At 42.7% G+C, this 17,413-nt stretch overlaps 1 protein-coding gene across 14 annotated transcripts in view; it reads left to right on the plus strand.

Annotated features, from left to right (window-relative positions):
* The window catches only part of AKAP13 (A-kinase anchoring protein 13), a 266,733-nt gene that overhangs the window by 59,467 nt on the left and 189,853 nt on the right, over window positions 1-17,413 (plus strand). For all 14 annotated transcript variants that reach the window (XM_081831648.1, XM_081831649.1, XM_081831641.1 and 11 more), the window contains exons 3-4: window positions 4,542-4,689; window positions 17,110-17,406. In XM_081831648.1, coding sequence (XP_081687774.1) covers window positions 4,542-4,689; window positions 17,110-17,406 — 445 coding nt within the window. The remainder of the gene's footprint in view (window positions 1-4,541; window positions 4,690-17,109; window positions 17,407-17,413) is intronic.

Consider the following 17,413-nt stretch of genomic DNA (forward strand, 5'->3'; position numbering starts at 1 on the left):
AATAAGTTAAAAGCCAAATTTGAAAGTTAGAAAACAAATTGACTTAAGGTGGAGATAACATTGATCTTCCGTGAGCAGAATTCTGGCAGCGTTGTTATCCGTGGACCTGGGATGCTTTGTACTTGCCCCGGGTTTTCTCTGAGGGCTGGTCCTCCACTCTCATTCTCATAAGCAGTCTCCTGTCTAGATCGGGCCTGCCATGGCATATCCTTGCCTTCCCTGTAGAAATTCTCTCACTTTCCCTCTCTCCCCTTCTGCTAACCTATTCTCAATGATGTGATGGTTAAAAAGAAAAAAGAAAAGCCCTGATTTGTAGCATTTGCCAATTTCAGTGTGTAAATACTGCTATTATCGTTGATTTCAAGCTATCATTGCCACCTCACTGAACAAAAGGTTGGCAAGGGGTGTGTGTTGGGGAAAATGTGCAGTAGCACACCATCATGATAGAATTTCTGTCATAGAGATAAAATAGATGTAAACCTCGAGATTATAGGTAACAGGAAGGTGTGGTAAAATAAAGTGATGAGTTTTGAGTATTTATTAATTTGTTTTTAATATAATTTACGTAATTCTGAGCTTATTTAATTTTTAATAATGGCTGTGTTAACAAGCTTGCAGAATTCCTAAAAACACAGCGATCGGCTCTCACGAGCCTGTACAAGCCAGCTCCAGCTTACCACTGCCGGGGCCCACCGCCAGAAACCTGACGGCTGGCACTGTCTTGCCATCTGAGACGTCAGTGCTGGCCCTTCTTTGACCATTCCTCCCACAAAACTTCCTGTCTCACTCCCCTCATCTCCAGCTAACATCTCCCCTGTTTGCAAGGCCTTGTTCATTTCCCACACTGTAATTCACTTTCTCCTGGCTCTGATGCTTTTCCCTGGCCCATTCCTTTTTTCCCCCCTAATCAAGATACTGTCCCTGGTTTAAGGAAGGCCCCAGGCATAACTCATATCTTGGGGCATGGAGAGTCTATCAGCAAGGTGTTGGGTCTCATGTGGAGAGAAAAATCCTTGTTCTACAAAAGGAAGATCTGTTCTTTGAATTCCAGGTTAGAAATCTGAGTGGGAAAAAAATTTTGTTTTAGTCATTAATAAATACGTAAAGGTGATTATAGCAACATTAATACCATATATCTACTATATACATGAGTTAAAGATGGGGAGAATTGAGACCACAGCTGCCATTTAAAATTCTGTTATTCTGGTGGGCATTAAGGAGGGCACATGATGTGATGAGCACTGGGTGTTTTATGCAACTAATGAATCATTGAACATTGCATCAAAAACTAATGATGTACTATATATTGGCTAATTGAATTTAAATAAAAATAATACATTTTAAAAAACAGATAAAAATAAAATTCTGTTTTTCTTGGCAAATAAGTGACTGACTGGTGGCATTTAGGACTACAGTGCATTCATATTTTGGGGATCACCAATACCTACAAAATGGGGCCTCATATAGATTGTCTTTTTCCATTAGTTCTTTTGTCACCTGTCAGCAAAAATAATCAGGACTCTGACAAAACTGTGAGGTTCAAGGATATATTTTCCATTAATGAAGAGACAAGGAAAGTATCTTTGTAAGGAGAGCACTATGTTTCTTCAGTTTACTGGAGAAGTGGAGATGTAGATGCCTCTCTTCCTGGGGCTTTAGTCAAGAACGTACAGAAAATTGCCCTTGTTATCTATTGTCGTTAGATGCGTGACAGACTTATTAACTGGGCAGCCAGATTGACCTATGTATTCATTCCATGGGGCGTATCCTTCCCATGAGCAGCAAAATCATGTGCCAGGATATTCCTTAGGGGAGGTGTGGTTAAAGCAATCACCTCAACAAAAATTCTTACTTAGATCTGTTTTTCAGCCTTATTTTTCAGTCACCCTTGCACTAGCTTAATCTTGCAAGTCCATCTGCAGGGCCTCTGGGTGCCCTGTACTGCTGGGGGGGATCTACGTAGGGGTCTTGTAGCTGACCTGCGGAGTGAGAGTGTGGATTGTTTGCTCCCAGGGACTTGACGAGAGTGCAGAGGGCTCTCCTTGAGCGAAAACAGGTACTTTCATGCCAGGTGCCTTTGGAATCTGAATTTCAAGTAGCTTTGAGGTGAATGAGGCTTCTGTGTGCCCTTCTATTTAGTGTTTTGGGTAGTTTGACTTAACATTAAAAAAAGTTTAAAGCTTATTTACTTTTGTCTTGGGAATGAAGAAAGAAGTTGATGTTGAAAGCTTTGTTAAAAGGATTTAAACTGCCCTGTAGCCCTCTCCTCTGCCCTCAGTTAAAAGAAGGTCCCAAATACCACTTAATATCTTGGGCACAGAGTCTTCTAGCAAGATGTTGGGTCTCACGTGAAGAGGAAATCCCTGATCTTGGGAAAGAAGATGTATTCTTAGAATTCTGTTTATCATCCCCCCCCCCCCCCAAGAAGTCCACACTGTAAGTAGTTTAGGCTGGCAGGCCACAGGATCTCAGTGGGAACTGCTCAACTCTGCTGTGGCTCATTGTAGTGCAAAAGTAGCCACAGACCGCGTGTAAACAAGTGGGCATGGCTGGGTTCCAAGAAGACTTTATGTATGGACACTGAAATTCAAATGTCATGTCATTTTCACATGTTAAAAGATATTTTTCTTTTGATTTTTTTTCCAACCACTTGAAAATGTGAAAACCTTTCTTAGCTTCTGAGCCTTATGAAAAGAAGCGGAGAGCTGGATTGCACCCATGGATTATAGTCAGCCAACCTGTGCTGGGAAGGATGAAACTTTAGAGCTTTCTTTCACACTTTTTTTTTTTTTTTCCAGGTTATAATGGTATTTCCATACCTTGAGAAATTTATTCTTCTCATGTGCTGTAGACATTTTAGCTGGCTGAGGTTTATCATGCCAAAGGGTATTAAACATTTTGCCAGCCTGAGCTTTTCAAAAACGTTTCCAGGAAAGGGACTTACACAAGTCTCCATTATAATTCTAAATAGTGACTGCAGCCAGTGATGATTCTGTTTTACCGACTGTGCTATTCCTATGGTAGGGTGCTTAGGAACTTTGCAGTTCAGCATTTGTAGGAAGTCACAGCTTATTTGTAGTTCTTTCTGACTTCTTACCTGTTGCACTGAACAGATTTGAGCCCATACCATGTACAGGGCTCTGCACAAAGCACTGGGGATAAATGAAGAGATGGGCATCTGGGACTTTGGGAAATACCTTGAACTCTGTTTCCAGAATCAACCTGTTGAAGCATTGCTGTTAATAGACCTGATCCTAAGTTTGCTGTTACGATTTTTGGTTTTCAGTGTTGCATGAAACTACCTGCTGTTCTGGGGTGCTGCTGGGCTTAATAAATTGTGGCCACAGGGTGGCATGGTTCTCGAATAGGCTTCACTGTTGCTAAAATGGAAAAGAAAAAAAAATGCTGTAAGGAAGGAGTATTCTCACCTCTATTTAATGGTAAAGTAGCCTGGCTTTCTCTAAATTGGTTTTTCCATAGTACATTATTCTTTTTTTCTTTTTTTTCATAGTGCATTATTAAGATTTAGACGGTACTAAACCTCAGTGCTTTAAAATCTTTTATGGCGACAACATGAATTGTATAATGTTTATGATTGGGAGAATAGTAGTTAGGACTGTACTTTATAGAATATATTTAATTTAGACACTAACCTCAAAAAAAAAAAAACCACGAACGTGTAAAAACTAGAAAGAATATGTGAATAAACAACAGTGATATCTTCTCAGTAGTTGCAGAGTCATGGACAAAGGTGCGGACACAAGGTTTTTGTCTAATTCCAAGGGTTTGATGGAGAGGTGGGTAAAGAAGAGTAGGGATTCCAGATGGTCAGGAAACACATAATTGGAAAAGCTATTGTCCCATCCTTGTAGATTAAGACTATTATCGCAGCCTGAGAGCTGAATGTGTTCCAAGAGTTTTCATATATTGGCCACAAGAAGAGAAGGTATTGTCTCCATTTATATAGCCAGGGAAAGTGGGGTTTAGAGGATTTAAGTAAAGTCTTTGTAGATTTGACTGGAGCCCAAGCGTATGCCCTTTGCTCCCTGCCATTTCCAGGCCAGCTCATTGGAGACTCTCCTTGTTGGAGAATGGGTGGATTTGGCAGCGATTTCTGGGATGGAAGATTGAGAGTTATTACTGCCACTGGAACATGGGTCAGGGGGCGTTCCGGGTATAAGGATGTAACTGTTCAGTATGCCTCCTCCATCCTCTTGGCCTTATTTTTGGATTCTTTTAGATTTCTTTTTTACCTGTTCATCAAGTAAATATCCAAACCAACTATTACTTTGTAATACCTCATTTGTCCAGCCACCTCCACTAAAACCTAAGCTTTAAGGAAGACAGAGATCTCATTTTCAGATCATTTTGTATTCTCAGTGCCTATAATACTTCCTGGCACGTAAGTGCTCGGTGTTTATATTTGTATAACCTACTAGAATGGGACCCAGTTTAGATGATACATTTGATTTTCCCTTGAATTTGATGTTTTGGGAAGACGGACTCCCAAGGGGAACCTGACTCTGTCTTTCCTTTCCTAGGGCGATTGTGTAGTTACCGTGTTGCTGGCTGAAGAGGACAAAGTTGAGGATGATGTAGTTTTCTACTTGGTATTTTCGGGTTCCACCCTCCATCACTGCACAAGTACTCGGAAGGTCAGTGCTGATACGCTGGAGACCATTGCTCCTGGTAAGTACTGGGTGGAATCTTCTCTGGCCATTACTGGTTCGTGGACACTTTGATTCTGTGTTCATTAATGTGGAGTGAGAAGAAGGATGAATCAGGGCAATAGAACTCTTGTCAAATCTTTATTTTAAATATGCGCTGAACAAAGCATTTTGTTTATATTTGCTATTCCACAAAAATCTGAGCCTCACTAGAAATTAGTGAAATAAAATGGTGTCGTAAGTTTGAAAGATAAAAATCAGGATCAGCAAAAATATTAATTTTATTAGAATGTTGAGATTTGGGGAAAACTAAAACGGGTGGAAGATACAAGTTCTAATGTGGTTCCCATGGTGTGACTTGGTGTGACTACAGATTTGATTATGAATATCATAGTGGCAAAAGCAAAGGTAAAACACAATTAGTAATGCATTGCTCAGTATCTGCGAGGGAAAGACCTAAAAATGTTTCATAAAAATCAAACTTTCCCCGCATTAACAAATTATAGTTCATGGTAGAATGAATGCTTAATCACAATTGCAATTATAAGCTTAACAATTAAAAGGGGAAGATAGGTAGTTATTAAAAATGCTTTACAAAGTCATGAAATCATTGCTACTTCCACCAGAAACGGCCCATTATTAATGACTATCTCTTGACCTGTCTGTCCCAGCATCTGATTTGTGTTTGGAGATGGGCTGCTTTCCTTAACTGACCTGGCTTCAAAGTTAACAGTTGACCAGTTTTCATCAGGATACAAAATAGGGCACATTTAGGGGGTAGCCCCTAAAAAGTGTTGACAGTTAACTGTTTTCCTTTAGAGAATAAGGTGGATTCAGTTCTTACTAAACCATTTCTTTTTACCAGTGTTTTTATAGAACACTGATTCCACTGTGTTGAAATAGATGGTGTAAAAAACTACTAGTTTATGAAGCACTTTTGATATCTAGTCTTGCTGGTATTGGATCAGATTGCCAGGTTTTCATTGCTGTGCCATTTAATATAAGTGAACTTCACGTCGGATACCTACCAGCTTCTGGAAATTACACTGCAGTCAAGGGCTGGGATTTATGACGGTTGAAAGCTATGTTTATCCTCCTGCCTGGCAAAAATGACTTTGAAAAATATAGTATTTAAAGATTCTTGACAATTCCTCTGAATTTCTTAGGGATTGGAAATTAACCTGGACTTCAGGATAGATACTGATTTCTTTTCTAAAGCGTATTAAGTATCCTCCTTTGTAACTTGCTCCAGTCATCTTGTTTCCTGTGATGTATATCGTGTCAGAAAGGCTTATCTGGAACTTGAGGTCTGCTCTGGGGCAGGTGCCATCCTGTGTTACCATTGCAAAGCCTCTGTCACGTGTGGTTGATGGTGAGAAACAGCTCCTCAGCAAGTAGAATCAGTCGGTGCCTGACTGGACTCTTACTGGGAAAGGAATGGTGGTGATTTTTATAAACTTACTCCTTCCAGAATTAGAAACAGGTTAGGAGTTAAAGTTGGGGGGGGGTGCGTGTGTGTGTGTGTTTATGATTGTGTGTACACACATGTAAGAAAGATGTGAGTAGATGCAGAGGATGCAAGGAGCTGTAAGAGAAAGGACGGATGTGGCAAGGATGTTGCCCTGCGCCCTAGTTGCAGTCCTCAGTCACCAGTACCGGCAGAGTCCAGCCCCGTGGAGACGGATCTGCTGGCAGCTCTTGTACCTTCACTGGCAAGGCACTGAATTTAGGGTGGGCGGCAGGCACTTCCTTTCCTTGGCTTCACAAGCCGCCTCTGCTTGTATGACAGCCTGGGGCTCTGAGTTTGTTCCAGACCCTGTCTGATCTCCCGCCTACCTTTCTGAATTCTAGTTCCCATTTCTTCCCTTGCCTTTGGTTCTGAACCTCTTTATATGTCTCTGCACCCTTCCTTCCCAGCCACACCCATCTCTGGGTGTCCTTTTGTACTTACCCTGCCGGCCCCAGCAAACCAAAATGGATATGGTACTCTGCTGCTTTCTGCTAACTTGATCCAAATCCTCAGAAATCATCCCTGACCCATTTGCATGGGGCCTGGAGTCCTAGTACCTGCCTTCTTTATTTTCCACGGATCCACTAATCCACTATCCCCCCTTTAAATTATAATCACCGGCACCTCCTGTGTTCTCTGTCATGCTTGCAGGGCCCAACAACCCGTCCCCTTCTCACCCCAGTTGGCCTGCCCATGGTCTGCTCCTCACTTGAGGTCTTTCAGGCTGATGATAGGAGGTCGCCGATCACAGTAGAGGTGACAGAGGCTTAGAGTCTCTGCAAGACCCTCCTGTCCAAGCAGGCCAAATGGAATGAAGAGCCACACTCTAACATGTGAACCTTTGATACGGATGCAGGGCAGCAGTGAGGTCCTTGCTGGTGAGGTAGAAGCTCTGTGAACTATTTAAGCAGAGGAGATTGCTGAGTGGACCCTGTTGCTCTGGTCATCATGTGTGAGATCTTTCCATTCACTTGTCTTGTTAGGCTGCTGCATCTGCTGTAGTTGGGTGCGGAGGTCTAGTAGGGATAGGGGCATTGAGGGCATTGAGTTAGTTTTGAATTTCTTGTTGATATCATGGAGTTAATATTTTAGTCTAGAACTAAACTGAATTAAATCTGTTTTTAGGGACATCTTAGACTTGTTCCTTCCCTTCCTTCAGCTCTTTACTGAGCTATCACCTTCTCAGTGAGGCCTTACCTGTCTGTCTTATAAAATACACAACAGCCTCTAAGGGGCGCCTGGGTGGCTCAGTCGGTTAAGCGTCTGACTCCTGATCTCAGCTCAGGTCTCGATCTCAGAGCCCCACTGGGCTCCACGCTGGGTGTGGAGCCTACTTAAAAAAAAAATACACAGGGCCTCCTTTCTGTATTCCTTCTTGCCCTTCTCTAATTTTTCTGCATTACACTTACCAACTTCTAGCCCATTATGTCTTTTATTTATCTTACTTGTTTTCTACCTGTGTCTACTAAAGTCAGCTTCATGAGGGCATAGATTTCTGCCTGTTTTGTTGGTGCATGCTAAGAAGGCTGTTCTAGGAATCCTTGCCATTTGATGGAAGAGCATTCTACTTACTTTATCTGAATTCAGCCCAGTTCTCGGAAGCCACTCCTCTAGAAAGGTTGTGCACACATGGGTGTGTGCCTACACACACACACACACCACACCACACCACACCACACCACACCCCCCCTTTCTTTTGAAAAATGCAAAAGGAGTTTGCTCTGGCTTCTTGAGTTGAATTCTTGCTTGGGGGTGGGAGTCTGTGTTCTCTTTCCAGAGCTACCTATGATGATTTCTGTGCGTCAGTTAGCTGTATTGATAGCCTCAGATTTCCTATCTACTGTGGGCAGTGTCAGATTAGTCAAGATTCTTGACGGAAAGTCTGTGCTTGCTTTGTGCATCCCAGTCACCGGATAAATGTGCACAGTCTGTTTGCAGCAGCTGCTGCTGGGAATGATGTCTGTGCACCCTTTCTGCTCACGGGTGGGATGAGCTCTGCAAGTCCTAGTCATTTTGCTTGACTCTGGGAAGAAAAAGAGCTTTGTGTCTTCTTCTTGCTTTTAATGTCATGTTTCATCCACATTGCTGGCTCTGATTTTTCTTTGAGTTCACTGCATGTTTCACTGTCAGTGTTTGTAATATTTTAGTTTTTACTAAAACCAGATGATTGATTGACCTTCAAAAGACAGCTACTTCTTGATGTTAGTCCGCAACCTTTTATTATTGGGGGGGGGGGTGGAAGGGAGGAAGAAACGTTTCTAAATTATGTCCTTTAAAAAAAAGTTTTAATTTCAGATACGAAGATTATTTTTTTCTATTTTCTCATTTTCTTGCTTATTTTCTAACAAGAAGTTTACAATGAACTGTGTGTGTGTATGTTTAATTATAAAATGTAAATGCTTTGTAAAAAGTAATCTTTTCTTGCCTTACTGCCATCGAAAAGCTGTAGGCCTGATATGATTCCCCTTTTTAATAAAGTAAGTACAATAAACATCTGGGGGGGGCAGTTAGGTGGAGACTTTGGTTTCTACTTTATTTTCCTTTGAATTGTTTGAATGCTTTACAAGTGAGCATGTTACTTTTTAAAACATACATAGTAACTTTTAATAAAAACATTTTGAAGACTGAAAACAATGTCCTCTTTTCTGAAAATAAAACTATCTGGGTGCTGATTAACACTAGGCACAAACAAGCTATATAATAAAATGTTACATTCAAAACACGTATGAATTTTCTGGTTAAGAATATAATTTGCTATGAAATACAGACTGAAATGGATATACACCTCTAAAGATAAAAGGTATTGCCTTTGTAGTAAAGGAAAATACCTCCATTTTTTCCTCTTTGTATGAAACAAATCTGACCGCAAATCCCACCTTAACTAAACAGTGAGTTTCCTTTAGAGATGAAGCAGAGATTTTTCTTTAAAAGACTTACATAGGACTGGTAAGTAATGTAAGGAAGTCTGAATACCTTTGGAAGATAATTCTTGAGCGATGTGGAATACCGTTTTATTGTATTTGTTTTTATTAGTTAAATCTGAATTTAGACCAAGCAAACATTGATTTCAGAATGGAAATGAGACAGGATGTTCAGTGGATGCTGCATACTATTTTTATGAAAGGCTTTGGTGCAGGATCTCTCCTAAAATGCAGTCTTTTTTCAGCATGTGTTATTTACTTTAAGAATTTACAGCAAAGGTTCTTGTTGGACAGGAAAACTACAAATATTCGTTGACCTAAAATTTGACTCAGCTCTTCTGTTTTTCTTTTTCACTCGTCAAAGGGAAGGTACTATATATAGTAGATTTGTCATTAAAAAGAAAAAGAAAAAAAAAAACCCTATTTGCTGTGATCAGAATTCCTTTCGGGTTTATTAAAAATCGGTGCTCCCAGCCCAGGTCTCAGTAAGTAGCCCTATAGGTGGATCACAGTGTATCTCTCACTTGTTGTGAATGCAGACCTGTCTCTAGTAGCTGATGTCCACGGCTGCCAGATTGAATTACACATTTGAAAAGAAGCTGTAGACTTTAAACTGGCCTAATGGCAGAATGCTGGACCCTCCCTCTGTGGCGAAAGAATCTGTTACTTTGTATTGGACACTTTCTGACAGACTCCCTCTTCTAAGACACTCCTGCTATAAGGGTGTCCCTAGACGGGTATGATTGTAGATTTTAAAATCTTAAATTATTGTCCCAATGCTAGCCAGTGTATATAGTTGCTAACCTGGAAAAACAAACTGAGAACTAACTGAAGGGAAAAACTGTCTTGTCTACTCTCCCAGCTGTCATGCTTATGTGGACGTTGTATACTCGGAACTAAGGATCCAGCATTGGACTCTGAGCCACATGTATTATAGTGGAGTCCATGGCCCTGCCAAGGGAGTGAAAATCAGCTCTTAGAGGGCAAAAAATCTTTATATAAGCATAGAGACACATGTACAAATAGGGGATATATATATAGTATTAAAGTCTCATTAGATTGGAGGGGCGAATACAGAAAAATGCCTACAAAGGCTCCTTGGGATGACTGAATAAAACACTAAAGAAACATTGCCTTACCGTAACAGGCTGAAATATGGTAGATTATGTTTTGTATTAATTAGCCCCTTTTCCCCAAAAAATGTACATGATGAAATTCCTGTGCCTTTTTTTTTGTCCCATGCTGCTTAAATACTCCTACACAAAAAGAGACATTTTGCACACATACCAAATTTGCACATCTGCCATTAGACCAAAACTAACAGTAGGTGCTTTCTGCACATAATCCTGAAGACTGAAAATTTCCTTTAACCCTTAAATAACTTTGATGCCAAACTGAAATAGTAAAATACAGTATTTCTGTGTTTTCCACCACTGACTCATTACCACAGCCTTTCTCTTAGAACATGCTCTGAGTGGGGGCGCCTGGGTGGTGCAGTCGGTTGAGCATCCGTCTCTTGGTTTCAGCTCAGGTTGTGATCACGGGATCATAGGATCAAGCCCTGTGTCAGGCTCTGCGCACAGCAGAGAATCTCAGCTTGAGATTCTCTCTCTTTATCTCTCTCTTTCTCCCTTCCCCCTCTCCCCTCCCCCTCCCCATGCTCATGCACACACACACACACACACACACACTCTTTCTCTCTCTCTCTCTAGGGAATAAATAAATCTTAAAAAAAAAAAAAAAAAAGGACCATGCTCTGAGTGGGACTGGGCTGGGCTGGGCTGGTCCAGCGAGCACTTTCAGCATTCCTTTTTGGATAGTTGGTCAAACAAAGTCTCAGTTGTTTCATCCTCAAAAGAAAAGGCCCGGCTGGGATGTGTTCCGCTTTTAGCTTAATAGGAAATGAAGTAATTCTTGGGTCATGCTTCAGCAGAGTTGTTTATCTGTAGCAGTATTTCGTTTCCATGGGTACGGTGCTTCATACAGTGATAAGGAGCCCGCAGAAACACTTGATGAGCGCACATACCTCCTGACCTGCCAGCCTAAGAAAGGGTGGAATTAGATGCTTTTAAGAGGAGCATTAGCAGTTAATTAACATTGTTGCTCCTCAGCTAGGTGCTTTTTTTTTTTTTTTTTAAGATTTTATTTATTTATCTGACAGCACAAGCGGGGGAAGTGGGAGGCAGAGGGAGAAGCCGGCTCCCTGGGGTCATGACCTGAGCCGAAGGCAGATGCTTGACTGACTGAGCCACCTGGGCGCCCCTTAGCCAGGTGCTCCTTGTGTTTTTGTTTATTCTGCATTTCCCCCCCTTCTCTTTATCAAGTTCTCCAGTGCCAAAGGTAACTTTTAGCTTCGGAGCTTTACTGGGTCCTGCCACAGAAGCTCTTTGTGGAGTATTGGGAATCTCTTTTCCTTCAGTGATCTAAACAGGAACATTTTAAATTTAGTTTAGTTTAGTTTTAGAGAGGGAGGGGAGGGAAGGGAGGGAGGGACAGAGGGAGAGAGAGAATCTTAAACAGGCTCCACGCTCAGTGCAGAGCTAGATGCAGGGCTCCATCTTACCATGACCTGAGCCAAAATCAAGAGTCGGGTGCATAACTGACTGAATCACCCAGGCACCCCCATGCTTTGTGCATGGCCGTCTCTAATGGTTTTTAACAGTCGGGAAGGCGGGTCGTGTTGGACTTCGGGGTGGAGTGACTTGTTTAGGATGATCTACCCTGTGCGCAGTGGAGGGTGATGAGTCCACCTGGTATTTTCTGACTCCTCAGCTGGTTGCCAGCATACCTCAGTCAGTCAGAAACAGATCTCCCTCACCTCAGAATTTACTGTGTATTTCTGTTGGTAGAAGAAAGAACTGGACCTTATCACAGGATAGACTGAGAAGGCAGTTTTAGAAATGGAATTGAAGCTTAGGCCGTATTTCTTTACTGGTTGTCTTCTTCCCTTCTTTAAATTCTCTGGGGCTGCTTCCTTCAGAAGCAGCTCAGTAAATTTTTCAGAACTTCCCTTTCTAAAAAAACTTGTGATTCTTATTTTCCTTCTTTGTTACCAGGAGATTGAGTGGAAGGAGAAACACTGTGCCACTGGCTGAAAACCCTCGTCTTTCTAGTGCAGCTTCTGTTTTTTATGTAAAGAGAGGTTGAATTGTGGCGATTATATCAAATCAGATGTGGTTTCTGTGTCTTTTCAGTATAGGTGTGGGCATCGTTAATACCTTGCATTTTGTGTCTACAAAGGCAGTTGGAAGGCTGATGGCCCTGGAGAGAGTCATGTCTCTAGAGCTAATTCATGGCAGCAAGATGTTTTATGTGTGCATGTGCAGCGGGCTTTGTTTTATTACTGGGTCCATATTACATAACTTTGTTTTTTAACATGTTGATTTTTTTTCCCCCCTAAATGCTTTATCTGAAAGATTATAGGGATTAAAAAATAGTCATGAGACCCACTCGAGCATAACAAAAAATACTAGTGGGAGAGAGTAGCGCGGGCAGCCTCATGTGCTGATTTCCAGACGGGGTGGGGTGAGGCGCTGTGGTTTTGAGTGGTAGAGCCCTCCCCGTGTACTCTTAAGTTTTTAAAATAAAGGCCGGTCCAGGACACCCTCAGCCCTCCACTCCTCTTTTACTCCTCAGTGTTTCTTTTGAAAAAGAAGCCTGTAATCATACCAAACAAATTCCAGATTTATGGCACATTTTACTTAGGATGATTCATAGTCTCTCCTTCAGATTGTGAGTTTATGTCTGAAGGGAAAAATATCGGGCTAACAATCAGATCGCTGCTCCTGGGTTTCTGTTTCATGGCCTTTCCTGACATTCTGCCTCCTCTGATACAGTTTTATTTTACACAAAAACGTATACACAGAGCTGACAGTTCACCCATCCACCCACCACCTTCCACCATCCACCTTCTAACCAATTTTTTCTGCTAAAGCGGCAGAAAGAGATAGGCACACGTGGGCTGCTAATAAACACACATGCGTGTGTCCCAGCACACACACACACACACACACACACACACACACAACTTCTGAGCCACCTTCTGTTTCTCTCCCCTTTGTTTGTCTTCACCCTGTCCTAGCCAGATAGATTTGTGTGCAGACACTTCTGCCCTTGGCAGTTTTGAGTAAGGTAGTATTGCTTCACCGTGGCTTTTCTGCGCTCACACACCCTGTGTGTGTGTGTGTGTGTGTGTGTGTGTGTGTGGTGAAATTGAAGATCTGGAAACCTGGAATATGGGGTGCACTCCGTATCTCTACAGAAGGAGCTCTTACGGGGGGCAGATGGTGTTTAGGTATTTATAGGTTGGTGGAGGCCATTAGTGACATTGTGACTCCCTTTCTGGTTCACACTTTTGGATTTCTCACCTTTGCACAGGCTGGAGGCTTGTAATGCTGTGCTGTAATTATTGGTTAGAGTCACGAACCACACCGTTCTTACTTTAAAGTAATTCTTCTGACTGGAATACGTATTGTTACACCTTTCTGTCTGTCTTATTTAATTGGAAATGAATCGAGGCTAGGTGTGATGTTGTTTTGGGTGATGGTATTAAAGATTTGAGAAGACTCTTCTAAATTCTAGCTCTTCACTTACAAGATCAGGAGACTGTCTAGATTTAACAGTGTTAGAGGTGTTGTCATTTACCTCAGGCCACATAGCTAACAAGTAAGGAAAATAGGTTGAACCCAGGTCTCTGCTGTCACTGAGCATCTAGATGTAACCAAGTTAATATCCTCCCGAAACTGTAATTTCCATTCCTTGAACTTACCTTCTGCTTCCATTTTTATGCTTTTCAAACTGTTCTCTATTGTTGGAATCTCTTGCTAACTTTCCCTGTCCAGCTGCTGCCTGGTGACACCCACAGGCTTTGACCTCTGAGAAACACTGGGGGCTGTAGGGGCTGCTCCCTCATGCTATAAATGACGAAGTTGAGGCCCAGAGAAGCAGAAGTGATCTGGGGTCACACAGTGTAAGAGTCTTACAGCCAGGGTTTGAGCACGGTGTTTTTATTCCTTCCCTGTTGATTCTTCCATGGTCGCTTATTTCCTCTAAAAGTCTTCTTGTACCCATAAATCTTGGGAGAAGGGGCAGACTCTAGAGCAAGGAAGTGGGCTCAAGTTCTAATTCTGCCACCCAGGAACTTTATCACTGTGGGCAAATTAATATTTTTGTGCCTTGGTCTCTGCATCTAGTAGATGGTGTAATCATAGTATCTGCCACATAGGGTTGCTATGAGGAGTACATGAACTGTTCCTTGGAAGCACAGAGAACAGAGCCGAGCACATCACAAGTATTATGTAAGTGTGTGTTGGTAAGATGAGATAGGCACCATGCATCTGAGTTCTGAGGGTTGTAGTGAAGAACTCCAGGGGTTGCAGAGCCAGGAGCAGGGTCCCTGTCAGAAAGGTTCTTCTTAGCAGCCACCTCCTTTGTGAAGTCTTCCTGCGCTTACCTGTGAAATGTCCTGCTTCTCTCGCGCCAGGTGCGCTGTGTGTTTCCAGAGAACTTCCTTTGCAGTTCTCTGCAACTTGTTTGATTCCCCCTTATAGACTGTAAACCTCTGGAGGGTTGAAATGGAGGGCTGAGACTTGCACCTTTGTAATCACAGTGCCCTGGGCTTGGTGCATATCTAGCTGTTGGATGTTATAGAACAGGGTTTTTTGTTTGTTTTGTTTTGTTTACCTTTTAAAAAAAGCATTTTATTTATTTGAGAGAGAGAGAGAGCACGTGCTGCACAAGCAGGGGATGGGGTGTGCAGAGGGAGAGAGAGACACGGGGCTCCATCCCAGGGCCCTGGGATCATGACTTGAGCCAAAGGCAGATGCTTAAATGACTGAGCCACCCAGGCGCCCCATTATAGAACAATTTAAAAGAAACACTTTCTGCCAGAAAAATCTCCAAATCTACTACCTGAATTAGTTGACTTGTTTCTATTGACATTGTTGTTTTATATAATTAGGCTGGCTGCCCTTCAAAGGAAGATTAGGATTTTTTTCCTAATTTCATTTCATATGTTAAATACATAAATTAAACATATGTATTGAATTGAAATACACATGTGGGTATACACACAGGTGTGTGCGGGCACACACACATGCCCAGGCAGGGCATGCTCCCTTTTCTTACAGCCTTCATAGAAAGAATTCAACTCCAAAAGCAGGAGGTTGTATGTGGTGGAGTTACCTGTTTATGTGGAAGCTGACCTCAGTGGTTAATGAACCTGTTCTTGCTCAATAGTCTTACTGGCCGGTCACTTGAGTATTGGGCTCCTTGCAGGCAGGGACAGAACTCTTGCATCATGACATAATAGGCCACGTCCTTTGGCATTAGACTTGAATTTGAATAATGGATTCTGCTTCAAATATCTGTGTAACCTTGGGCATATTACTTCATGAAGTCTCAGTTTTGTCATCTGTAACGTGAGGACAATACATACCTCATAAATTTGTTGTATAGAGAAAATGACATGTTGGGTGCCTGATATGTAGTAGATACTTGGTCAGTAAATACTTGCAGCCCCCCTAAAGTTACACAACAGTGAGAGATTTCTTTTGTCACCAGGGTAAAGGGCTTAAGGAGGCCCCTGGAGAATCATATGCGGAAAATCAATTTACTTATTATTCTCATTGTTCACACGGAAAAACAATTACTGTTTTCTCTTTCAAAGGCAGCAGAAAGCTTAGTTTGTTCTGTCCATGTCTGAAGCCTCTCCTGGCCTGTGGCCGCAGTATGGAAAGTGAGATCTGTGGACCTGGAGAGGGCTTCCTCAGCCTCACTCCCACCGTGGACAAGCAGTCTGCGTGCAAGGGGGTGCAGGGAAACTGCGGGTGCGGGGGCCTGCGGTGACTCAGGCAAAGCACAAGGTGGCATCACGCACGCAGCAGAAACACCCGACTCCATTTTCCTTTCTGTTTTTCTCATCAGAGAGATTTTTTGGAAGAAGAATGATGATGTTAGGAGCGTTCTTCTAGCCAGTTGAGATCAGTGTTGGGAAGTTGAGGGAAAACAGTGTGTTTCAATGACTCTATTCTGCATGTTGTACATACTTAATTCTGTGAGGCTAAAAATCCCGCAGAGACTGATTCCTCCAGGAACGCCTTACTCGCAGTAACAGTGTGGATTTTACTCAAGTGGAGCTCTCTGGGGTGGTGTGTATGTTGCAGCTCCTGAGGTCTGCCCATCTGTACGGTGGGCACTGATCTCTGGCACGCTTGCTCTCCTTGAACCAGGCTTCTGGCCACAGCATCGCATCATCCTTGTGTGAACCAGGCGATGTTGATGATGTCATTACATTACAGGAAAGAACGTGTATCTGACAGCAGAAGTCATTTTTGTGGTAGGCCTTGAATTGCTAATAACAGTGAAATAAAATAAGTAGTTTTGTGCTTTTCAAAATGTTTCATCATTTGATAGATTGCATGGTGGTGATAATAGGGCAGTGCTGGGGAATCTGTATAATAATTCCTCCTATGTTAACCAGTCTGCATGGCTTTCTCCCTGTTGGGTTTCCAGATCTAGCTCAGTTCAGTCGTGTCAGACTTGGTAGGCCTGACAAGATCCTTGAGCTTTCATTCTTTCCTCTGTTCGAGTTGAACAGTCATGATTCAGTACATCCTGAGATCCTCAGAGACTGTTCAGCTCTAGGGGATATATTTGGAGTACAGAGTTGTTTGCTAGCAGTAAGGGAACTAATTCATAGTTGTAAATAACAGTTCACAGAAAGCTAGAAATAAGTGTAAAGAAGTTTAGATTGCTGTCAGAGCAGAGGAAGGAGGGGTTTCTTTTAGGAAGAACTGTATTGTGTAAGAAGAGCAAAGAGGACCCACTAGTGCCTTCCTCCCAGCGGGAGGACTCTGAGACCGTCCTCCTCCCAGCGGGAGGACTCTGAGACCGTCCTCCTCCCAGCGGGAGGACTCTGAGACCGTCCTCCTCCCAGCGGGAGGACTCTGAGATTGTCCTCCTCCCAGCGGGAGGACTTAGACCGTTTTCTTGCTCCGTGTGTTTTGTTTAGGTCACGACTGCTGTGAGACCGTGAAGGTGCTACTCTGTGCTTCCAAGGAGGGCCTCCCCGTGTTCGTGGTGGCTGAAGAAGACTTCCAGTTCATCCAGGACGAGGCATACGATGCAGCCCAGTTCCTGGCTACCAGTGCTGGGAATCAGCAGGCTCTGAACTTCACCCGTTTTCTTGACCGGTCGGGACCCCCGGCTGTGGATGTGAATACCCTTGATGAGAAGGTTGCCCTGGCATTCAGACACCTGAAGCTGCCGGCAGAGTGGAATGTGTTGGGAACAGATCAGACTTTGCATGGTAAGCA

Source organism: Leptonychotes weddellii, chromosome 9 (assembly GCF_054177405.1).
Source record: "Leptonychotes weddellii isolate Sample4059 chromosome 9, ASM5417740v2, whole genome shotgun sequence".
Lineage (NCBI taxonomy): Eukaryota > Metazoa > Chordata > Mammalia > Carnivora > Phocidae > Leptonychotes > Leptonychotes weddellii.